Source organism: Castanea sativa, chromosome 11 (genome assembly GCF_040712315.1).
Source record: "Castanea sativa cultivar Marrone di Chiusa Pesio chromosome 11, ASM4071231v1".
Lineage (NCBI taxonomy): Eukaryota > Viridiplantae > Streptophyta > Magnoliopsida > Fagales > Fagaceae > Castanea > Castanea sativa.
The window spans coordinates 7,707,237-7,732,847 of NC_134023.1; the positions used below are offsets into that span (position 1 = coordinate 7,707,237).

The 25,611-nt window shown below is 35.3% G+C and overlaps 3 protein-coding genes, 3 non-coding genes and 1 pseudogene across 6 annotated transcripts; all 7 read right to left on the reverse strand.

Annotated features, from left to right (window-relative positions):
- Positions 1–765: 765 nt before the first annotated feature.
- On the reverse strand, positions 766–4,219 carry LOC142618098 (putative disease resistance RPP13-like protein 3). The gene is made up of 2 exons (XM_075791101.1): positions 1,269–4,219; positions 766–1,175 (listed from the first exon to the last, which is right to left on the reverse strand). Exon 1 carries the CDS (start codon positions 4,163–4,165, stop codon positions 1,298–1,300), a length of 2,868 nt encoding a protein of 955 aa, XP_075647216.1. The 5' UTR covers positions 4,166–4,219; the 3' UTR covers positions 766–1,175; positions 1,269–1,297.
- A 6,393-nt stretch (positions 4,220–10,612) lies between these two features.
- LOC142614688 (disease resistance protein RPM1-like) lies at positions 10,613–17,981 on the reverse strand (annotated as a pseudogene).
- LOC142618141 (small nucleolar RNA snR60/Z15/Z230/Z193/J17) lies at positions 17,250–17,340 on the reverse strand. Its single transcript, XR_012841191.1, has one exon. It is a non-coding gene; the product is annotated as a small nucleolar RNA snR60/Z15/Z230/Z193/J17 (small nucleolar RNA).
- LOC142618150 (small nucleolar RNA U83) lies at positions 17,392–17,473 on the reverse strand. Its single transcript, XR_012841198.1, has one exon. It is a non-coding gene; the product is annotated as a small nucleolar RNA U83 (small nucleolar RNA).
- On the reverse strand, positions 17,711–17,808 carry LOC142618147 (small nucleolar RNA Z43). Its single transcript, XR_012841196.1, has one exon. It is a non-coding gene; the product is annotated as a small nucleolar RNA Z43 (small nucleolar RNA).
- A 1,484-nt stretch (positions 17,982–19,465) lies between the features above and the next one.
- Positions 19,466–20,995, reverse strand: LOC142615981 (uncharacterized). The gene is made up of 3 exons (XM_075788878.1): positions 20,572–20,995; positions 20,416–20,486; positions 19,466–20,134 (listed from the first exon to the last, which is right to left on the reverse strand). The coding sequence occupies exons 1-3, from the start codon at positions 20,993–20,995 to the stop codon at positions 19,466–19,468; spliced, it is 1,164 nt and encodes a 387-aa protein (XP_075644993.1).
- A 3,440-nt stretch (positions 20,996–24,435) lies between these two features.
- LOC142615982 (uncharacterized) lies at positions 24,436–24,921 on the reverse strand. The gene has a single exon (XM_075788879.1). The coding sequence runs from the start codon at positions 24,919–24,921 to the stop codon at positions 24,436–24,438; it is 486 nt and encodes a 161-aa protein (XP_075644994.1).
- Between the last annotated feature and the right edge of the window lie 690 nt (positions 24,922–25,611).

Genomic DNA, 25,611 nt, shown 5'->3' on the forward strand with positions numbered 1-25,611 from the left:
GGAAGTGTTTGCCTTTGAAGCTAAATCCAGAATAGGAAATAAAATCTTTGATGGATGCTTTAGCACCCAAAGCGGAGACCAACCTCAAAGCTAAAGCTCATTGCCATTAAAACAGTAGAGGTGAAGGCTAAGGAGTTAGGATACCATAAAATTGCCATACTAATTAACAGCAAGGATATTGAGCAGATATGGTCACAAGTCACAACACAGGGATCCTCCATGGAGATGCAGGGACCCTCTTGCAGACCTTAGACAACTCCACTGTCCCTGGCTCCAATTTACCACAGAAGCAGTTCCCAACTAAATTATCAAGTCATTGACAGAGCCAAACTAGCAATAAGATTCCCTCTGCACCACTTTTGGCCTAGAACTAACGATATGTAGTGTGCATTTGGGATGAGTTGAATTTTTCAACTTATCTCCACTTTCAGCCTATTTTTGCTACTATTTATGAGTCTGACTGCTTTTTTTGATACTATCATGGGTTCCACTATATTTTTTGATATTATCCATGGATTCTACTATACTATTTAGTTTAATTTTTAAACATTTTTTTTTTACAATTTTAAAAAAAGTTTTCAATTTCAGTTAAATAAGCTGTTCCAAACGAACACGTAATATGAATGTTAGGGCTGCTTTCTTTTATTAGTCAATCTGCATTGGATTTTTTCATCTCCCTAACTTGGTGAAAAAAAAAAAAAAAAAGACATGGAAGTTTCTTGACAGATAAATGAAAAAGAAAAAGAAAAAACATACAACACAGTTTCTTTTTATTCAAAATTGCTAATGAGCCATAAACGTTGCCAATTTTACAGAGACATTATTCCAAAAAGATGAAAAGGAACATAAAACAAGAAAAACAAATGGAACAAGATATGGAATGGCTTTGTTAGTTACAAAGTCTCCCATTTTATTGTAGTTATTTGCAAGACCAGCAATGAAAAGACTTTGCCAGTTACTAAGTTTACCATCACTAAGTATTAATGTTGATGAAATAGCAATGAACTGGGCAACAAATAGATAAGCAACGCATGAAAAGGTGACAATTAATCCCAAGCCCAAGATGAGCCCAATAGAATTTCAAGATGTCATCTACAAGAGACTTGTCTGGCTCAGTGGCTTTTGTCCAACATCACTTCAATTCTCTGGTACAGGCGAGTAATAGAATCAGGAACCTGTTACAAGGTGCAATGCCAAAATTTTCACAATTTGTTTTAAAAAAAGTGCAAAAATGAAAAGGATCTGTGAAAAAGGAAAGAAAGACAAACCTTATATATGCATAAATTTAGAGTTCAGTTCACCATGGCCGCCTAACAATAATGGCAAGATTTTCCAAAGTTTTCCCTTTGGTTTCCTCAATTGTTGCTATGAATTCTTTTGAAATATCTGTTAACTTCAATTGTTGGAGAGTCTTTAAATTCTCTAACCCAGTGAGGACCTCCAAATTACGGCAGTTCACAATCTCCAACTCCGCGAGCTTTTGCATGGCTAGTTCTTCCACAATGACTTCTTCCAAATTGAACAGAAATGACATTTTCAAAACATGAAGCTGGGGAAAGCCTCCCGTGGAGCAAACAATGCTTCTCCCTGTGTAAGACCCATCATTGAGATACAGCGATCTAAGGTTGTGAAGCTTCTGTAATACTGGAATTGGATCATCTCCAAGTGCAGAGTCTACCAAAGTAAGGCGAGTTAAATTTTTTGGGAGTCCATTTGTGTCTATGAAAATGGATGGATTATCTATTACTCCAGATAACTCTAGTCGGGAAAGATTTTCAAGGCCTGAAAGAGACTCCAACTTTAGATGCCCCAAAGATTCAGTTGCAGAATATGATGTCAACTTCAAAGATTGAAGGTGCTTCAATTTTATAACATGCTTTATCACAATCTCTAGCTGTGATGGGATAAGCTCAAGTTCTATCTCCAATTCTCTAAGGTTGATCAACATGCCCAGGCCCTCATACAGGCCCTTGCCTTTTTTATTATTCCAAGGAGATTGGTCCAGGCCCTCGCTTAGAGCAGGGTAACTTTCTAGAAATAACCCCTTCAATGTATGGAGATTCTTCAAACTTTGGAGATACTGCATGGCTAGTTGAGGTCGAATTGTACTTCCGGTTATGTATATGTGCTTAAGTTTCTGCAGTTTCTGTATTGAACTAGGAAGAGCCTTCATATTAGTATGCTTCAGATCCAGAGTTTGGAGGTTAAGTAATTTGCCAATTGAAGAAGGGATGATCTCTAGCAAAGTCCACCTCAAGCCTAGAAAAATCAGATGACTTAAATCTCCTAAATTTTCAGGCAATTGAGGTTTGTATACATGTTCAAGATCTAGAATCTGTAACCTTAAAAGGTGCCCATTTGCAATGCCACGATGAAGAAACTTCCCTACAAGATCTCCGGGTTGATTTCCCTTTTGAGTGTCAATGAAAAGAAAGGAGAGGGGATATCTATATCTTCGCATATTTTTGCTTTTTCCGTAACTATGATCATCCCAAATTTGTGACTTCACATTGGCGCTCAATACATTATCAGTAGAATGGTTAATTGACAAGCGCCGACATTTCCCATAGAAACTTGAGTCCTTTTTCCCCAAAACTTGACAGAAATTCAACTCTGCAGTTTTTGAAAGGATGAACTCATGCAACAAATCATGAATATGGCAATGTTTAGCTTTCCCATCAACACTTACACTTGAAACTTGAACCAAGCTTCTACGGATGAGCTCAGATAAGTATTCATTTGCAATCTCCTCCAATGTATTACCATTCTCATCTTCCTTTACAAAACCCTCAGCTATCCATTGTTTAATCAATCTTGAACATCTTATAGAATAGTCCTCAGGATACATGCCAAAATATAAGAAACATGATTTGAGGTAAAAAGGCAGATCGTGATAACCGAAGGACAAGATTTTTTTGATAATTGCAAGATGAGGATCACTGTCTAGCTCAAAACTGAGATTATCAAGAAAACTTGCCCATTCGGAGACAATCATTTCTTTGGTTGACAGTAGACCGCCCATCACAACAATGGCAAGAGGCAATCCTTGGCATCTTTCAACAATGTCAAAAGACAGTTCCTCTAGTTCTGGGGGATAATTCCACTCAAAGACAGAGTGCTTAAATGCTATTCTGCAAAAGAGTTCCATGGCCTTTTCAGGAGGTAAAGGCTGCAGTTCGTGAATATAAACAATTGAAAACTTTCGGCAGGAGGTAGAAACATCATAATAACGTGTTGTGGTTATTATTCTAGTGCCATTATCATCATCATCAAATACATGCATTATAGATCCCCAAAACTCTTCATCGCATACATCATCAAAAACAACAACACACCTTTTATTTTGTAGACTTTCCCTCAGTTTGAAGACGAGTGATATCACATTGAAGGTGTTGATCTCCTCGGGTGCTGTTCGCCCCATTGCTTTATAGTATTGCCTTAACATCTCTTTCAGCAGCCCCTCCATGTTGTATGATTGAGATACCGTGATCCAAATACGACAGTTAAAATGTTCTTTCACTCTAGGGTTGTCAAAAGCTTTCTTGGCAAGAGTGGTCTTGCCAATACCGCCCATGCCTAGGACTGAAATTGTGGAGAGTTTAGATGTGCCCTTCACCAACAAAGCTGTCACTTCCTCTATAGAGTCATCGATGCCCAGAACTTCAGCTTCCCCAATGAAATGGGCCGCCAGTCGAGGGTCATGCCATGTAACTTCTTTTGTGTTGCTGCTCGATCCTTGCTCTTTGAATTTGAATCTATCATTTTTTCGCTTGATTTGGAAGAGTAATTTTCTGATATTTTGAATCTTTGAAGTAATCTCTCGCCGATGTTTGAGACTTTTGAACTGGTGAGAAACTTTTTTGAGGAAACCTTTGGATTTACTCAGTTGATCAGGTTGCAGCTGTGCCACGCGAATTTTGTACTCCTCTATGACATCTTCTATGCGCTCAGCAACTTCCTGCACTTGTTTCACCCAGAGTTTTACAATGTTGCTTCTGTCTTCTTTTGCTGCCATTGCATCTGCATCCTTAGTAAAAGCTCGAATATGCTCCAGTGAATCTTTGATTTCTGCAACTTCTTTATGTACGCCCAGCAATAGTTTGGCCTCACCGGACAGCAAGGGCCTTAACTTGCCGATGACCAAGTTTACTGCAATCTCTGCCATTTAATTTTGCCTCCCTTCTTACTCCGTGGGACATATCATTTCATATAAGTGGGAATTGATTTCTCTTTGGTCACATATTTTAGGTTCATGTGCTCTAACAATGGTAACGTTGATCTAATTATATTTTGTTAGCCCTGTGCATATCTGATGATCTAATCATTGTACTCTTATTGGGTAGGTTGCCGCTGACTTTTGATTAGCTGACCCTTAAAATTCAGATAAAGCCTCTTGGAAACTATATTTCTTCCATCAAATAGTCTAGAGTTGCATGAATTTTCACCGACTCTCTTCAAAATGTCAACTGTAATGAGGTGTTAAGCATAAGCTCTAAACAATGCTTATGTTCATCAAATCAGTTTCTAGCTCTATCAAGGGATAAGTGCATCTGGACAGTCTGACCCTGAAAATTTAAATAAAGTGTGTTAGAAGTAGTGTTTCATGTCATGCCTCCAAAGTATCTCTTCCATTTTCTATTCTCTTTGGTTGGGTTATTGACTTTTGATCAGCTAATCCTGAAAATTAAAGCTTTATAAATCAATCAATGCTTACATATACCTTGATTGTGCCTCACTGCCTCTCCCAATTGTGTTCTATACTCTGGTAATAATTATAAACTTGTATCATATTTCTTTTTTCCTGGGACTAAAAAAGAATATCTTGAATGCGACAGTAACTTGTATTATATTCCTTTTTTGAGAGGAAAAAAAAATAGTTTTCCTTTTAGGTTAGATAAATGGTTCAGCAGCTGTTTTCCATTATGTGATGATTTTTTATTTGGTCTTAACTCTTAAGAAAATTGTTTTCTGGCGTTGATAACTATACACTAAATAGTAGTAAAAAATGACAAGTCAATAAAGGAACTAACAAAGAGTATGACTTTAAATAAAATAATATAATAGAAAAAATACATGTGATCAACTGTAAATAGTTTGTAAAAAATCTATTTAGCCTACCTCAGAATTTTAAAAGACTAACACTTCGTCGTAAAGATGTATCATGAAGAAAGATGTATCATAGAAATTTTGGAAAAGCAAAAAAAAGTGCCGAATCATCTGTCTTATACTTACAACACCCAGCAATTCACTTGGTAGTGCACAAAAATGATACCTGACCATTTTTTTCTTCTCTCCTTCTATTGATATAAGCCAATTGTGCCGTAGAATGGCTCTACAAGATAGAGAATTAAAAGTCAGAAATCTTAAAATGGCTTAAACCAATAAATTATGAATCCAATATTAGAGTATGATTTGAAGTCAAGACATTTCTTTCAATATTATGTCTTCGTTAAAAATACTAAGAGTACCAGTTAAGCTGCAAGACTCTTGGCGCAATAGTTTTTTAGTTATTATACTTTTTTTTTTTTTTTTTTGAGAAACTTAGTTATTATACCTTAGAACCCCCAATTAATTTCAACCACACAGTATCAAATTATTGATTCACTGCTAACAAGGTTCTTTTTTATAAGAACAATTAAATTCAACCTATGTGAGTTGTTGGCAGAATATTATGTGGTACTTAACGCCAATAAAAAAAAAAACTATTTAATACAAAAATATGATGTAAGCTTAAAAAACCATTTGAAAAAAAGTTAGACTTATTTATTAGTTGACTTAAATAAAATACAATAAACAAAATATTGATGAGGAGAAGAAGCAACTGAAGTAGAAGATAATGCGTGCATTATTAGGACAATAATATAAATCAATCAAGTTGTTTATGAACTTTGAACTTGACTAAAAAAAAACCTTGTTTATGTTCGCTTATTAAGTAAACGAGTTAAGTTCAAGCCCAAGTATAAGCTCGATTATTAAACAAATCAAGTTCAAACATAATAATATATTGTGAACAAGCTCATTAATAAAATGCTCAATTTAACTATATATAATCTATAGTATATATAAGAAGATTTTCCTATTTGAACTGAACTTTGATGTAGTTCAAAAATATCATCATTAATGAAGCGTAACTTTTCTTTAAAAGAAAGTCATAAATGTCAAATAATAAATATTATTTTTAATTCAAAAAGAGAAATTACTATTTATCTTTAAAGTTTATCATTTTATTGTTTGAAAAATAAAAATATATATTTCTAAATTTTAATAAATGCAAATTATCAACCTGTCTAAAAATATTTATATACACTTGAAATTGAATTGTATAAGTTTGTAAATTGGTTCATATGATATCAAAAAGCCATTAATGATAATATAGACAGACCATCCATCCTAAAAAGCAATTATTTTATGAAAAGATAAAATAAGTTAATCAAGTAACTCGTAAATAAATTGGAACTTATTCAACAAGAAAATAAACAAAGCGTGAACATGTGATCTTATTAGCTATTGAATTCAAGCTCTCCACTTGTGTTCTAAATAATATTAAACAAACAAATATGAACTTTAATACTCGGTTAATTTGGCTAGCAGTACTACCAAAAACAAAAAAAAAAGAACTTACCTACTGAAACTTTGACAGAGTTCCTCAAACCACCAAGACCGTCCAAAAAATGAAACAAAGAAAGATGTTCGGTGAGCAATCATTTTCGTGCGTGTACACCTTAACGTTGGCCAAATTAAAAAAATGTTTCCGGTACAGCATGAGAAATAATTTGCCTTGCGTGTAAAACGTTTTTGAGAGCCCCTTCCCCTTCCCGACTCTTCATTGTCCTTGCCCAGATTTTTCCACTCATTGCTTATGTGATGAAGATGGGCCTGCCTCTCTTTATTTTTCAAACTTTTTTTTTTTTGGGAGTAATTGCACTCCCCTTCCGCTAGGTTTAGTGAAAGGACACTCTACCTCAATTTGATAGGAAAAAACACTTTCTTTCTTGACATTTGATTAAGCAAGTCATGTTAAATTAATATTAAAAAATATTGTGTACTAACTTGCCTTTTGCTTAGTAGCAGGTTTTTAAAATTATCTTATTTCATAGTTAAAATTTTAATTATTTTTAAATATGAAGCGTGAAATTTTACTCTCTTTTTTTTCAACGTGATATGAAGAGATTTTTCTTTGGAAGTGTTTTGGTGCTTAATAATTTTTTTTTACTAACAATGGTAAAAAAAATTCTTATAAAAATTTAGAATATTTCATTACTAATATAATAAATATAAGAGAAAATATTAATTTTTTCAAACCTCAAGAGAGGAGAGTGTAATTACCTTCTTTTTTTTTTTTTTTTTTTCTTTCTCCTAGTTTCTTACGATTATTGTCCCCTTACACACATCTTGCCTTTTTTTTTCCCTGAAATTGTTTTCTTTAATGGCCGATCAAACATTTCTCGGGTGCATTTTTTGTTGTTCTTTGTATTTGATGAGTGAGAGAAATGTTGGAAAATGTATTGTGGAATATTTTAAAATTAAGAAAAAAATTTTAAAAAGTGTTTAGTTGAATAAAGTTTATAAAGTTTATGTATAATTTTTTAAATTCAAACCAATTATTTCTAAAATAAAAATGTACAATACAGTAGGTTTATTATATTTAATTTTATTGTCCTATAGAATCTTGGGACATAAACTATTTTACACCCCTTAAGAGTTGTAAAACAATTTATGCCCCACATCCCTCGTAGCAATCTCGCTCTCATCTTGCTGATTGGATTTCTCAAGTCACCGGTTTGACATTTTAACACTAACATTACTTATTTCTCTCGATCGATCCACTCACCCTACCACATGACTCAAACTTCTTTCTCACTCTTGATCTAGTTATTGTTAAGATCCTCTTTCATTTTATAATTTTTTTTTAGAGTCAGTTAAAAGTTTGTTAAATGTTGTACTTGTTGTAAAATAGTAATTTGTTGCTTTCAGTGGTGAACACTGAAAGCAAAACAAGTAGGTTGTCATTAATTTTCCTCAAGTTTCAGTCAACTAGTTGGCTAAAATCTAACCGCAAAAGTTGCTTTTCTAAAAGGAAATTGACCATCTCAATTTGCTGAGTTTGAGGATTAAGAAAATTATCATTAAATGTTGATTGAATCCTTTATTAGGAGCAAAAATGTGTGTCGAGCATATTGGATTTTCCATGAGTGGCTAGGCTTTGCACGTTGAACTCATGCATGGGCTTTATGGTTCCTCAAGTGTGCCAAGCCCAGTGGAGAGACCGTTTATGAGTTCAAATTTGTTGCAAAATAACTCTTTCCCTCCAATCCACATCTATATAAATCACCCCTTTGTTGGGTTTCTCCTTCACAAATTAGGGCTTGGTCCACACAATAAGTAGGGCAAAGACTTTTGTTTGAGCATTAGCCTAGTGTCCTTTGTTGTAACAGTGGGCCTCAAGGGCCTGATCTAGCCATTTTCGCCAGCACAGTCTTGTCAACTCTAAAGGCCAAAATGGTGGGTCTTTGGGTTAGACCTTGTGGAGCCCAATTTTAAACCAGTGGAGCATTTGATTTTAAATATGGTATCTATCCATTAAGCTTAATAGTTCGTTTGGATTGAGGGAAAGTAGAGTAAAATTAGCCCAAAATTAATTTTTTTTTTTTTTTTGTCCAACTCTACTCGTAACTCTACTCCTTTTTCCTCATCCTTCAATAGTCAATCCAACAGACCCTAAAACATCAAAAAGAATGTTCCAACCTCTAAATTCCCAGTTTTGGCCAGATTCTAGGCCAACATCTTAGCCATGTCCTTTTTTTTTTTTCATGTAATAATTCTTTTCTGTTGCCCTTATACTTGCCATTTATTTCTTAGATGTGTATCTTTATTATTTCAACATAATTTGATTATAGTAGTGTAGACACCGTGTGGTCTCTCACAAGTAGATAGGCAGAATTGAGTTTAGAGTCTTTGGATTTCCATTATGTTTGTTTTTTTAAATAATAAATAGAAAAATATTAGTCAAGAGCCTTGTAGCTCAAGTTTTCAACTAACACCTCTTAGTATTTTCAACATAAATATTTAGGGTTCAAATACCCTACCCCTCATTATAACCATTATATTATTGGGGAAAAAAGAAGATGAATATTTAAAAATAAAAATAAAAAGATTGAATCACTTATAAGTTATAATCACAAATCTCACAACTATGGTAGACCCTAAATAAATGAGAGGAAAAATGTTACTAGGCTAAAAGGTTATTGCACCGTGTGTCATCTTTAGCATAATCTAGAGACAAAGGAAGATGACAAAATATCGACGGAAGGCAATATAAGCACTACTTGTCCTAGTTGCATTGCTTTATTATCTTTTTTTAAGTGTATTATGAATTAAAGTTGGCTTAATTTACATTGGTTTTGGACTCCATACAAATTATAAGATGCTGTAGTTACAAATTACTTAAATTGAGAAAAATAATTGTCATTTTTAACTTTCATTTTGTAAACCTAAAGCCATTCAATTTCAGGGGGTTAAACTTTGGAATTTCAACACTTCGAACCAAATTACTTTCTCAATGAGGATCTGTTCAATCACAAACCAAAGAGACATCATTCCTGGATTTGGAGGAACATAGTCAACATTAAAACCCCTATTCTTCATCAAGAGAGATGGCTGGTTGGACAAGGCTCCACTATCCCTCACACCAACTCATAGTAATCCCAACTTAGTTGAATATCAATCTACTACAGTAGCTAAGCTTATTGATCCTATCACTCATTCTTTAAAGGCTGATCTAGTTAGAAAACTCTAATCTACTTAGGTCTGAACAAATTCTATACAGCCACTCCCTAATCCAAAGAGGCATACCTGCTCAACCCCTTTGTCCTTTTTGCCATGAGGAAGAGGAAACTATTCACCATCTCTTTCTCAAATGTCCCTTCTCAAGGGCCACATGGTTGGGATCTGATCTTAGCCTCAGGCCCACAGAATTACAGCAGCAGTCATTGCACAATTGGCTGACCAGTTGTATCTTGAATAAGCAGCCACATATAGAGGATCATATACATTGTATGGAAGCACGCTTCATCACCCATTGGAGCATCCGGATACATAGAAATCAGATCATCCATAAAGGCAAAACACCAAATCCTTTTGAAAACTACTAACATCCAAAACTATGATTAGCAGGTATTGTCAAACTTTGTTGGACCATCAAGACCAAAGCAACCAAAGGAAACCATCAAACCACAACAGAACACACATCTCAGATTGGCAACTCCTAATAAAATCTAATGGAGTTTGCCACACACATGCCAGGAGAGGGGGTGTTGCCTTTGAGGCTAAATCCAGAGTAGGAAACAAAATCTTTGAATGATGCTTCAGCACCAAAGCAGAGACCAACCTCAAAGCCAAGCTCTATGCCTTTAAAACAGCAGAGGTGAAGGCTAAAGAGTTATGACACTACAAAATCAAAATTTCCATACTAATCGACAGCAAGGGCATTCAATTTCTTGAAAGAACTAATGTAGAAAACCAAACAAAAATAAAAACTTTCCTGACCAAGATAAATGAAAGAAAACTAGAACGCAAAATTGCTAATTATTCAACAGAGCCAATGAGCCATAAACGTTGCCAGTTTGACAGATATATTATTCCAAAAAGATGAAAAGGAACATAAAACAAGAAATACAAAATGGAACCAGTCTACCAGATATCGGATGACTTTGTGCTAGTAACAAAGTCTACCATTTTATTTTAATTATTTGCATGACCAGCATTGGATATAATACAATATTACTAGAAAACCAATGAACCAAGAAACAAATAGATAAGTAACACCTGGAAAGAAAAAAAAAAAAGCAACGCCAAGCCAAAGATGAGCGCAATAGAATTTCAAGATGTCATCTATAAGAGACTTGTCAGATTTTCGTCCAACACCACTCAATTCTCTGGTACAGGCAAGTAATAGAACCAGGAACCTGTTACAAGGTGCAGTTCCAAGTTCTCACAATTTATTTTTAAAATATGCAAAATGAAAAGTAACGGAGAAGGACAAGAAAAACAAACCTTACACGCGTATAAGTTTTGAGTTTCATTCACCATGGCCGCCTAATAAGTACGGCAAGATTGGCCCAAGTTTGCACCTTGGTTTCCTCAATTGTTGCTATGAATTCTTTTGACATATCAGTTAACTTCAATTGTTGGAGAGTCTTTAAATTCTCTAACCCAGTGAGGACCTTCAAACTACGGCAGTTTACAATCTCTAACTCCACAATCTTTTGCAAGGCTTGTTCTTCCAGAATCAGTTCTTTCAAATTGAACAGAAACGACATTTTCAAAACTAGAAGCTGGGGAAATCCTCCCTTGGAGCAAACCATGCTAGTCCCCATGTACGATCTATCATTGAGATACAGTGACCTAAGGTTGTGAAGCTTCTGTAATACTGGCATTGGATCTTCCATAAGTGCAGAGTCGACCAATGTAAGTCTAGTCAAATTTTGTGGGAGTCCATTTGTGTTTACAATAATGGATGGATTATCTATAACTCCTGACAACTCTAGTCGGGAAAGATTTTCAAGGCCTGACAAAGGCTCCAACTGTAGAAGCCCCATTGATATCTCTATAGGACGTGATGTCAACTGCAAAGATTGAAGGTGCTTCAGTTTCATAACATGCTTTACCACGTTAACTTGCTCTGACAGGAAAAGCGGAAGTTCAAGCTTCAATTCTCTAAGGTTGATCAACTTGCCTAAGCCCTCGTCCAGAACCATGTTCAGGTCTTTGCTTTTTTTAAAAGTACCAAGAACTTGGCCCAGGCCCTTGCTCTTCCTTTGAATCCCAGGAACTTGGCTGTCCAGGCCATTGACTAGATCCGGGTAATTATTGATAAATACCCCCTTTAACGTTTGGAGATTCTTCAGACTTTCGAGATACCGCCAGGGAATGACTAGTTGAGGCTGAATTGTACTTCCGGTTATGTATAGGTGCTTAAGTTTCTGCAGTCTCTGTATTGAACTAGGAAGAAACTTCATATTAGTATGCTTCAGATCCAGAGTTTGGAGGTTCAGTAATTTGCCAATTGAAGATGGGATGATTTCTAGTAAAGTCCACCTTAAGCCTAGATAAATCAGATGAATTAAGTCTCCTACATTTTCAGGTAATTGAGGTTTGTATACACGTTCAAGATCTAGAATTTGTAACCTTAAAAGATGCCCACTTGCAATGCCTTGATGAAGAAACTTCCCTACAAGTTCTCCAGGTTGATTTCCCTTTTGAGTGTCAATGAAAAGAATGGAGAGGGGATATCTATATCTTTGCATATTTGTGTTGTTTCCAGGACTATGATCATCCCAAATTTGTGATTTCTCATTGGCCTTCAATACATCATCACTGCAATTGTTAATTGACAAGTGCCGACTTTTCCCATGGAAACTTGAGTCCTTTCCCAAAACTTCACAAAAATTCAACTCTGCAATTTTTTAAAGGATGAACTCACGTAACAAATCATGGACATGACAACTTTTAGCTTTCTCATCAACACTTACACTTGAAACTTGAACCAAGCTTCTACGGATGAGCTCAGATAAGGATTCATTTGCAATCTCCTCCAATGTCTTACCTTTCTCATCTTCCTTTACAAAACCCTCAACTATCCACTGTTTAATTAATCTTGAACATCTTATAGAATAGTCTTCAGGATACATGCCAAAGTATAAGAAACATGATTTAAGGTAATATGGTAGATTGTGATAACCGAAGGACAAAATTTTTTTGATACTTGCAAGTCGTGGATTAATTTCTAGCTCATAACTGAGATTATCATGAAAACTTTTCCATTCAGAGGCAATAATTTCTTTTGTTGACAGTAGACCACCTATAGCCACAATGGCAAGAGGTAATCCTTGGCATCTTGCAAAAATGTCAACAGACAGTTGCTCTAACCCTGGTGGACAATGCCCCTCAAAGATTGACTGCTTGAATGCCTTCTTGCAAAAGAGTTCCATGGCCTTTTCTGGAGGTAAAGGTTGCATTTTGTGAATAATTACAATTGAAAACTCTCTGCAGGAAGAAGTAACATCATAATTACGTGTTGTGGCTATTATCCTAGTGACCTTATCATCATCATCTGGAAATAAATGCATTATAGTTCCCCAAAACTCTTTATCGTGTACATCATCAAAAACAATAACGCACCTCTTATTTTGTAGACATTCCCTCAATTTGGCAATGAGTGATATCACATTGAAGGTGTTGATCTCCTTGGGTGCTGTCTGCCCCGTTGCTTTATAGTACTGTGTTATCATCTCTTTCAGAAGCCCCTCCATGTTGTATGATTGAGATACTGTGATCCAAATATGACAGTTAAAATGTTCTTTCACTCTATGGTTGTCAAAAGCTTTCTTGGCAAGAGTGGTCTTGCCAAGACCGCCCATGCCTACAATTGAAATTGTGGTGAGTTTAGATGAGCCCTCCACCAACCAACCTATCATTTTTTCTCTAGAGTCATCAATACCCACAACTTCAGCTTCCCCAATGAAATGGGCTGCCAGTCGAGGGTCATGCCATGTAAAACCCTTTGTGTTGCTGCTTGATCCTTGCTCTTTGAATTTGTATCTATCAGTTTTCTCCTTGATTTGGCAGAGTAATACTTTGATATTTTGAATCTCTGTGGTAATCTCATGCCGATGTTTGAGACTTTTGACCTGGTAAGGAACCTTTTGGAGTAAACCTTTGAATCTAAGCGGTTGAACATCTTGTAGCTGTGCCACGCGGAATTTGTACTCCTCTATGACATCTTCCATGCGCTCAGCTACTTCCAGGACTTGTTTCACCCAAAGTTTTACGACGTTGCTTCTGTCTTCTTTCTCTGCCATTGCATCTGCATCCTTAACAAAAGATTGAATATACTCCAGTTCATATTTGATTTCTGCAACCTCTTTATGTACGCGCAGCAACAGGTTGGCTTCTTCTGACAGCAAGGGCATTAACTTGCTGATGACTAAGTTTACTGCAATCTCCGCCATTTAATTTGCCTCCCTTCTTACTCATATGAATTGGGCATTGATTTCTCTTTGATCACATATTCTTGGTGCCTGAGCTCTAACAATGCTTATGCTGATCAAATCAGTTTTTAGCTCTATCCAGGGATAAGCTCATCTGGACATCCTGTCTCTTCCATTTTTTAGTCTTTTTCATTGGGTTGCCATTGACTTTTGATCAGTTGACCCTGAAAATTTTATTGAAGCGTATTAGAATTAGTGCTTTGCAATTTGCATACCTCCATAGTCTCCATTCATAATTCCTGGACAGCCTGTTTCTTCCATTCTCTATTCTTCTTGGTTGGGCTGCCATTGACTTCTGAGTTCTGACCAGGTCCTGAAAATTTTAATATAACATCTTAGAATCAATGCTTTCTGCTTATATACACCTTGATTCTACTACCTCTTCAAATTGTGTTCTATACACAGGTAATAATTAAACTTGTACTTCATATTACATTCCATTTTTTCCATCTAGGCTGGAAAAATGCTTCAATTGTGTTCCATTATGTGATGTTATTTGATTTGGTCTTAATTCTCAAGTAATTCATTAACTCTGTTCCTAATTGCAGATGCATCCGATGAATTTTAAACACACGACTTTCCCCTTTATCTTAATTCGTAAGATAAATCATTTTCACAAGAACTGTTAGCTCTTAGATCTTGTTAGAATCACTGACAATTTATTACTGTGAAGAGAATAAAAAAATCTTAATACAATTTGAAAAAAAAAAACCTGCATTTTATGCATATTTTTGCAAGGAAATGCTAAAATGACAGCAATGGCATTTGACTAAAAGGTTAATAATATAATTCAATCAAATTTAGCAAAGTAAACCAGCAGTTACAGAATCACAAAAGTTGGAGGTACCTCGCCCAACAAGTAAATTCATTAGTCAATTCATTTGGCAAGCCCAAAAAATGTCAACTTTATGGGCCATTTGAAGCCACAGACACTGATTTATACAAAGATTTGACCGCATTTTGGCGCCCCACATGAAAATAAATAAATTTCACCTGCTTTAAGCAATTAAGCAATCACCAAAGGACATACAAACTGCACTAAAATTATGGAAAGGAAAAAGAAAAGTGCTGACTGAATTGGTCTTCTACTTTTATCCAGCAATTCAGTTGCTAATGCACGAAAATGATAATAATCTGACAACTTCTCTCTTCTCTCCCTGTTAAGATAAGCAAATTGTATCATAGTATGGCTCTACAAGAGAGAGAATTAAATGTCAAAATTCTTGAACTGCCTTAAACAAATAAATCAAAGGAAAAAACTTAGCTACAAGAGTTCCTTAGAGGTTATTTCTTAAACTCCTCAATTAATATCAACCATGTAGCTGTATTGAACAATGCATTGCAAACAACATTATCTTTCACAAGGACAATTAAATTCAACCCATGTGACTTTTTGGTAGAAAATTATTAAATCCTCCCAAAGTAAATCTGATAAGGTACTCTACACCAATACAAATAAATTACTTAATACAAAAATATGACATAAGCTTTAAAAAAAAAAAAAAAAAAAACCTTGTGAAAGAAGTGTTGTATTAGGTGACTTGTTTTTATTGGTATGAATTACCATACATGCAATGGTATGATTGAATTTAATTAAAAAACTAACAAGGTACAACCCCTAACAAAGTCTACTGAAGTTAAACCTTAAATAAAACAGTACACAAATTATTGATGAGAAGAAAGAAGCAACTGAAGTAGACGAGAAGGATACAGTACCAATGTTTTCCCTATGTGAGTTTTGGCATATTTGTCTGAATGTTTTTTCTTTTTAGGGAAATATTCGTCTGAATGTTGGCCAAACAAAAAATGTTTTTCCGTTGACCATGGGAAATCATTTTCCCTGGCCGTAAAACGTTTTCGAGAATCGAGAGTCCCTCCCCCTGATTTGCATTTCGCAAACCCCTTGTCGTCTTTGGCCTGAAATTTTTTCCTTATTGCTTATTTGATTTTGATTAGGATGGTCCTGCCATTTTCAATTTTTCAGACTTCTCAGTCAATTTTTTCTCCTGGTTTCTTACGATTATTTTTCCTTTTTTTTTCTTGTTCTTTGTATTTGATTAATGAGAAAAGATGTTGGAAATGTTTGTTTGGAACATTTTAAAACAAAGAAAATATCAAATTTCCGTAAATGTTTTTAAAGAAAATTAGTTGATATTTTATTTTATATATTTATGTATAATATATCTTAGGATATTTAAATTCAAATGAATAACTGTATTGAATTTAATTATCAAAAATCTTGGATGTAAATTGGTTTTGGCCTTTTAAGAGCTGTAAAACAATTTACCCTTCACCAAGAGAGCATCACCCTTCTATCAATAAAAGAGTGAATCAAACTTAGTCACTGCCTCACCTATGTTGCATATATTTCAATAATTTATATTCGTGATTAAGCAAATATGAACAATATACAGATCTAATTATAAACAATAATACAAAATAGATGTGATATGGGTGTTGAAACTTAAAAAAATATCATAAAAAAAAATGTCTTGGGTACACCTGGACGGCAACACAAAAAAAGGGCTATTCACCGTGATCCTTTGATCAAAAAAGGTCTACTCCGGACACAAAAAATGGCATACCATTTGACCAATATATGATCATTGTTGCTTTGGAATTGAGTTTGATTTGGATTTGGATTTGAGTTCTCTCTCACATTTTAAGTGGTATATTAAGATTCCCCAAAATTGAAGATAATATTCAATCTTGCACATGAGAAATTATTAAGTCCACTCGGGTAGACTGAGTTATCTCACATTTATAGTAGGGTTTTACACTTTTTTTTTGTTGATATGGTAGGGTACAGCTTGGTTTTGAATTCATAACCTTTGTTAACAAATGAAATTCATAGTAACATTCATCATGAAAATGAGAAGAAGCACCATTTTACTAACCCAATTAGTCAATCGAGTTCTTGACTCATAAATTAATTTACTGAAATCCTTGCCTCGACCATCATGAATTAATTTACTGAAATCCTTGCCTCTACCAATTTAAATATTAGATTCGGAGTCCTTGACTCTAAAAAAATGAAATACATCTAGTGAGTTCTTGACTCTAACAATTAAATAAACTAGTAAGGGAATAAAAAATTTCCCACAAAAAGCTTCTTATAATGAATACAGTAAAGACAATTAATTTTAACAATCCTTAAATTAAAAAAAAAAATTAAGCAAAAATATATTACAAGAAAGAGAGATGGGTCATCAGATAGGAGCGAAAGACTATGCAAAGTGTTAATCACAGATTATCATCTGAACTATGCGTATTAAATCATCACATGACCCATATAAGATACATGAACAAAAAAAAAAATCAACCAATTATAAAAAAAAACGCATACCTCAGAAGGAAGGCAGTAGGTAAATGTAATCACAAACTGTCATACGTTGCGCAAAAACCATTTGCTCTCATCATAGGCAGTTTTAACTTTGAAAAGCACAAAAGTTAAAACAAACAATTTGATAAAATAAAAAAAAAGTTTAATTCATTGCAAATCCACTCAAAAATCAAAAAGCAAAGGCCTCATAGAGAAGATTAGATTGATCCACACAGAGTGATTCAGACATATGCTTGTCTTTAAAAATATATATAATCATTGGCCAATTCAAACACCCAAAAAAAAAAAATGAAGAACACTAATTTAGCTATAAAAATGGGGACTCAGAATATGGGTGGTGATATATCAGGATGGTCGGCAAGGCCTATTGGGCCAATTACGACGAACGAGACCTTAAATCACAAATCGTCATAGTCCCCTGAGTACGCATAGATCTAAACGCAGACAGACATAGAAAACAGAAACGATGAATCATAAAATCAAAGCGAAAGAGAATAAATAGAAAAGGAGAGTCTAACACACATGAGATGAGAGACGCTCATAGAGACGGCTGTGGCGTTTGAGGTTTGAGCTTCCTTCGTTGGTTGCTGCTACTTATAAAGAGGCGTGTGTGTGGCCAAGTTGCTACTAGGGTTTTATTTCGGATCTGCTACAATGCGCTAAGAAACGGTGCGTTTTATTATCCAAATCTAGAACGCTGTTACCTATGGAGTTTTCCTTGTTTGGGATGTGCATTTTCGTGATTCAAAAACACCCTTACATCTTGACAAAATTAGAGGACAATTTAGTAAAATTTAATATCTAATTTTCAAAGTCTCTTATATTTTTTTTTTGAAATTGTGACACGTGTTATCATTTGACCGGGTCCAATGCACTGAAAGTACTGAACCCAAACCTTCCCATGTTTTTTGTAAATTTTAATAATTTGTATTCATAATAATTTAGAGTTACTACTTCTTCTAATTATAAAAATACCTAGGGAAGTGATGAGTGTTATGCATTTACAAGTGAAATAATTTTTTATATATAAATCTCATCACACTCCTAAGAACTTTTATGATTAGAAATGCAATAATCCCAAATTATTAAGGATGTAAATTATTAAACTTTATCCCAAAAAATAGAAAAGATTCTGAGCAGGCACGTGAGCTCGTGCACAGAAGCTAGTTTTTTTAAGGTTAATAATTTTTACTTATCATAATTTAGAGATGTTACATTTTTCAACCACAAAAATACCTAAGGGTGTGAAGAGATTTATACCAAAAAAAAAATATTTTCACCCACAAAAGCATAAATATCATCATCCTTATTGAAAACCAAAAACTAAAATTTAAAACTTTCCCACCAAACAAAAATCAAATAAATAAAAGAAAATAGATAATTAAACGAAGCTAATATAGAACATGCTTGTTAAAATGGACTTCAAAATAGGGCAAAATAAGAGTTAAATGTGATGAGTAGTAGACAAAATGTAACAATAGTAGCAATGGTTGATGTAAATAATTAAAACTAAAAACAATATGAAGAGTGAAGATTTTATTTATGAATCAAAATTGACCTTGATTTTTGTGGCATAACCTTGATTTTTTGAATCAAAAGTTAGGATTGAAGATATGAATTTTGTGGCTTAACCTTGATTTTTTTAAATCAAAATTAGGACTAGAAACAAAAGATAATTGAAAAAGTGTAACGGTCAGTATTTTAAGTTGTAACTGGATGGGATGTTTTGGCCAAATAAAAAATAAATAAAAACTGCTCATAATAATAATTTCTTTTTTACTCAATGTGACAAAGTCCAAGTTTATTTTTGATAGAATTGTACGGGCATTAAAAAAAAAAAAAAAAAAGAAGAAGATAAGATTTTATAAGTAATCTAAAATATAGGATTTTAAAACTTAATAATTTATTTAGATAAGTGAAAAAGAGTGGTGGATAAATGGATATTATTTTAACAACATTAGATGTGATAATCTCATTAAAAAAAACTACATGGGATGATGGGATAAGGATAAAGGGATTTTTTATTTTTTTGAAAAGGAATCATTCATTCATATAATCATAATAACATAACATTCTAAATCAAGGCCTCTGCGGCCGATGGAGGAGAATCCTCCATCCAATACACATCGTTATCTAAGGAATTTCTAGCATGTTGAGCAAGAGCATGTGCAACCTTATTCCCACCCCTTCTAGTAATACTAATTCTAGCCCACTCTAAATAATGAACCAAGTGACGAATGTCATCTAACACATATCCTAGCAGTGAGCAATTAATCCATGAAGATGAAATGGCTTGCATAACATTTACATTATCTCCCTCTATGATCAGCTTGGTGAACCCAGCATCCACAGCAAATTCCATTGATCTTCTACATGCCAACAACTCTGCTTCCTCACTAGAACTCACCTTTGGTCCACTTGCTGTCATTTCCACCATAACCTGACCTTGCTCATTCCGAATAATTGCGCCCACTCCAATTCTGTCTAGCTCAGAAAAAATAGCTGCATCAAAATTTAATTTATAAACTAATGATGGTGGAGGTTGCCAAGTTGCAGTTCCATGATGCTCCGTCTGTGTCACAGTCAACTGCACCTTGGCTGCTTTGTATTCTGTCAAATACTCTTCAGCTCTCTTGTTTGGTTCCTCGGGTCCATCAAAGTTCCACCAACCAGTACACGGTTCTGCTGGTTCCATGTAAGCCAAGCTTGAATCTAAAACAAGTCCAATTCCTCTCTCGTCAACCTGTCAATTAAATATTCCACGAGCTGCATCACGTCTGTAGGAATTAAGCTTCTCTTCTGCAATTTACGACAACTTCCTACCTATATATCTTGCATCGTTGCACACTCCCAAATTGCATGGATTGCAGTCTCCAATTCTCTTAAGCATATTGGACATTTATCATCAGATATTACTCTTCTCTGTGCCAGATTAGCTCTTGTAGGTAAAATTTCAGTACAAGCCCTCCAACCGAATACTTTAACTTTGTTAGGAGTTTTGAGATTCCACAAAGCATGCCATACCTTCTTACCTACATTACTAGCTAATGATTCAGCCCTACCCTTTCCTTGAATCTTCCTTGCCACCCTATAAGCTGACTTAACAAAAAAAATATCCATTTTTATTGTAGCTCCAGATAATAGAATCAACAACATGTCTTCTGCGAGGCTGAATTCTACATATTGCTTCAGCATCATCTGGATGGAAAATTGAATGAATCAGCTCAGTCCTCCATACATGTATCTCTGTGTTAATCAACTCTGATACAGCCATCTCATCCAATAAATCATGATTAGGATGTAATGCCCTATTTGTAGGAAAATTAGGAATCCATCTATCTCCAGTCACCCTAATTGAGCTCCCATTGCCAACCCTCCAACAATATCTAGCTTGAAGAATAGGTAAGGTAGCCAACAAACTACTCCAAACATAAGAGCAACTAGATGATTCCTTAGCATCAAGGAAAGATGAGCGGGAAAAATACCGTGCCTTGAAACACTTATAGAATAAAGAATCATTACCTTGAATCATCCTCCACCCTTGTTTAGCCAACATAGCTAAGTTAAATGCTCTTAGATCCCGAAACCCCATACCACCCTCCATCTTAGGAGTTGATAATTTATCTCAACTCTTCCAATGAATTTTTATTTCATTGCCTACTTATCCCCACCAAAACTTAGCACACAAACTATTCAATTCATCACACAGTTTCAAAGGAAGAAGAAATACGCTCATTGTATATGTTGGTATAGATTGAGCTACAACCTTTATAAGAATTTCCTTGCCTGCTTTGGATAAAAGCATGCCTTTCCATCCTTGCAGTTTTTTCCATACTCTATCTTTCAAATAAGCAAAAGTATGATATTTAGCCCTTCTAATCATAGTTGGCAACCCATTCAAACTTCACCACCTCCTTGACCCCCAAAATCTGCAGCAACTGCTGTTTCTAAATACCCGTAGTATTGCTACTGAAGAAAGTTGAAGACTTCTCCAGATAAATACTTTGTCTTGAAGCTCGTTCATAGGTTTGAAGAATTTCTGCTACCACTTCCCCCTCCTTTGGTGTTGCTGGACAGAGCAACCAAGAATCATTTGCAAATAATAAGTTAGTAACTCTAGGAGCTCCTCTACAGATTGATACCCCTCGAATCCTTCCTTCCACTTCAGCTTTAGCCAACAGAGCAGTGAAGCCTTCTACACATAAAAGAAACAGATATTGTGATAGTGGATCTCCTTGATGTATTCCTTTAGATGGATGTATCATGCCATGAGGTTTTCCGTTCACCAAATTAGAAAAAGATGGAGTAGTGACACACTTATCACTCTTTCTATCCACCTTGTTGGGAAACCCATCTTCTCCATAATATTTTGCAAGAATGGCCATTCAACCCGGTCATACACCTTGCTAATGTCTAACTTCAATGCCATCGTCCCTATCTTGCCCTTCTTCCTCACATGCATGGTATGTATAGTCTTATAAGCCACCAAAACATTATCTGTGATCAATCTACCTGGAACAAAAGCACTCTAGGTAGGGGAAATAATATTTGGAAGTACCTATTTCAATCTGTTAGCCAGCACTTTGGAAATAATTTTATAAATCACTTTACATAGACTAATAGGTCTAAACTCAAACATTTTCTGTGGATTTTTCACTTTAGGAATAAGGACAATGTTTGCGTGATTTATCTCAGGTAGCATATGTCCATTATTTAAAAAATCCAAAACAACAGAAACTACATCATCTCCCACTATGTGCCAAAATTTTTGATAGAATAGGGCATTCATACTATTAGGTCCTGGAGCCTTTGTAGGTCCCATTTGGAACAGAGCCACCTTAACTTCCTTTGCAGTAAGCTCACACAACAAGACTTCCTGCATGTTATCAGTCACCCTATTAGGAACTGCATTCAGACATTCCTCCATTTGATCAACTGCACCTACACTAAGAAGATTGTTAAATTAAGCCGAAGCTACTTCAACCACCTCCTCTAACTCCTCCACCCACTGCCCTTGTGAATTTTGTATTTCATTTATATGATTTTTATTCCTCCTTTGTGTTGCTTTAGAGTGAAAAAACTTTGTATTCCTATCCCTATGCTTCATCCATGAAACGCTAGACCTTTGTGCCCAGTTAATTTCTTGTTTTTGTAAAAGATCATCCATTTTTTTGCTCACATCCAGAAATTTAGCTCTACTTTCTTCACTAGTTTCGGCTTCATTCAACCTGTCTAGCCGCTTTTAGAGCTCCTTTATGGCTACCTCATTAGGTTTGGCCGAACCCCAACTTGACAATTCCAGCCCAAATGCATGAATTTTGTTTTTAATAGAGAGTAGCTCGTATGATCCATCCACAGACCTTCCCCACGCCTTCTTTACAGTTTCTTCACACTCATTAGAGAGCAACCATGCTTCCTCAAATTTGAAAGACTTCCCATGCTGCTGCCTTTGCTGCTGAAAAGATTGAATTTGCAACATAATTGGTAGGTGATCTAAAGCATGTGTTGATAGATGAGTAATTGTGCTCATTTGAAATCTCACTCTTCACTCTTCATTTGCAACTCCTCTGTCTAGTCTAATTCTTGTATTTGCTTCACCCGATCTCTTATTATTCCAAGTAAATGGATATCCTCTGTAGCCAAGATCTTGAAGTTGACAAGAATCCAAAGCTTCTCTAAAAGCTTTAACCTGCGCATATTGAGGGGGTCTTGTGCTTTGCTTCTCCGATGCATGTAAGAATGCATTAAAATCTCCAATGACCATCCACAGACCCTCTACAAATGGCTTCAAATGTTGTAACAATTGCCACGATTTTTCCTTCTGTTATGCCTCCACCCATCCATAAAACCTAGTCAGATACCATTTAAAGCCATCCTCCTCTGTTATAATAGCCAATACACGATTTGCAGTATAATTAATGATCTCCAGATTAATAAAGTTTTTCCACAAAAAAGCTAATCCACCACCTGCATTAGGATGTTTAACAATAACCTTGTTCTGAAAAGGTAAATTGTTGTATAAATTTTCAAAACCATCCTTGTCTAGTCTAGTCTCCATAAGGAAACAGACTATGAGATCTTTTCCCTTCACAATCTTGTGAAGGCTTCGACCTGTCCAAGGGTTCCCAAGCCCTTGACAGTTCCAACTAATCAACCTCATTGCTCCCAGCAAGGGTGGCTGTCCACCCCCACCAATACATCAACAAAACTTAATTGCTCCTCATCTGTTTTACTTCTTTTATTCTTCTGTTCTTCATGCTACACGACTTCCCCATCCCTCAATTCACATTTACCCAATCTTGGAATTGCAATGGCCCTAGCTAGACCACCAAGCCCAAAGTCCATTATGTTTATCCTAGTCTACGTGGTCTTGGGCTGAACAAAAGATGGCCTATGAACCTCCAAAGTTATGGCATTATTATGGTTATTAGGGAGCATGTGACTGTCAGCTACATCTGTCATGCAATTTATTCTTCCCTCATCCGCTGAAAATATGGCATCACCAAAATTCTTGTGCAAATCAAATCCCACCTTATTTGTTATCATGATTTTCGGCCCTACCCTTACTTCACTAGAATCCTTGTCCTCCACGTTAGGTTGTATTTTATCCATATGCGAAATTATCTCACATGGAATCACAAAATCACCCTCATCCACCGTCCTAGGAATTTTTGCATTTCCCACCATCACACTGCCGTCTTCAGTGATTCAACCACCACTGGATTTGTATCATTACCCATACCCTCCTCCGGATTGGATTTGGGATTGGTGTGTTGATTTGGCACAACCCTTGCTCGACCCCCTACTGCCTTAAGAAAATCTCCATATTGATACTCCACTACTTTTCTCCGTTACATAATGCACTGCACATTGTTTTAAATCATGTCCTAATATTCCAAAAAAATGGCAGAACATAGGAAGCCTTTCATATTTAAAAGACACCAAATGATGCTCGTCCTCAAAGCCAACAATAAACCCACCTCTTCTCAAGAGCTTCGTTATTGGTAGAGCTACTCATACTCGCATAAAGAAATTAGTATCATCCTATCTTTTTCTCCCTTCCACCTCCTCAACCTCTCCCAATCTGCTTCCAACTTCCTTCGCGACCTGAGGAGAAATCATATCAAATGGAGCCCCCCAGATCTGAACCCAAAGTGATGCTTTCTCCATTTGAATATTTCCTACATTCATTCCTTTCTTCCATCGCTGTAACAAAAGGAGTTGATTATCAAACGACCAAGGACCTCCTCTCAAAACCCTATCCATCTCTAATTCATATTGAAACTTGAATTGAAACAAATTCAGTCCCACTTCTAAAATCTGCAGAGATTCATCCAAACCCCATGCTCTTCGTACTGTATTCTTCACAGCCAATTTATTAAAAGATTTGCATGTTAAAAATTTCCCGATCAGACTCAAATGACAACTCTCAATGGCTTCCATTCGTCCTTCATCATAGATAGCTATGAGTTTTCCTTCTTCAGACATCAATTTCATTCTACCCATACTGTTAGCAACCTCGTCAGCCATGGTTATTGTAAAAACAAAAACATAGTACCCTTTGTCAAGGCCAAGGGAGGGAGTAACTCATGTAAGCATGAGAGAGAGAGCTCCACGTAGGGAGAGTTCTTTTATTTCTTTTAAGGTAAGGGATTTTTATTTTAAAAAATAACCTAACGTGGTCTAAATTTTTTTAAACTATAGAATAACATTTTTTTTTCTTTTTTGTTAGAAGGTAAGGGGAAAAAAAAACAAAGAGAAGGGGAGTAACTGTGATTTTTTTTATTGAAAAAGTATTAGCAAATTTGAATTTTTGTAATTGGTAGTGGTTTAGTGGAGTGGGAGGTTATTTAACCAAAAAGGGAAGAAATAAAAGTGTGGGAAGTTATCAGGAGCAGACGCCATAAGTTGAAACTCTAAAAAAAAAAAAAAACCAAGTATTTGACATAAATGTCCGTCATTTAAAATGGACAAAGTCATATTTAAGAATTTTAAATTCAAAACCTCAAATTTAAAAACTATAAATTGGCTTGATCCCTGCCAAGGGTACATAGGCAACCTAAATAAATTATTAAGTGCAGCCACAAATGAATAAAACACATGTCCCTTCAAACATAAAATAAATAAACTTATGTAAAAAGGCGACAGGTGGAAATCAATGGGTCTTCCATTGAAATAAGGGATTGTAATTAAGAGATACGTTATCTTGAATGGGCATTA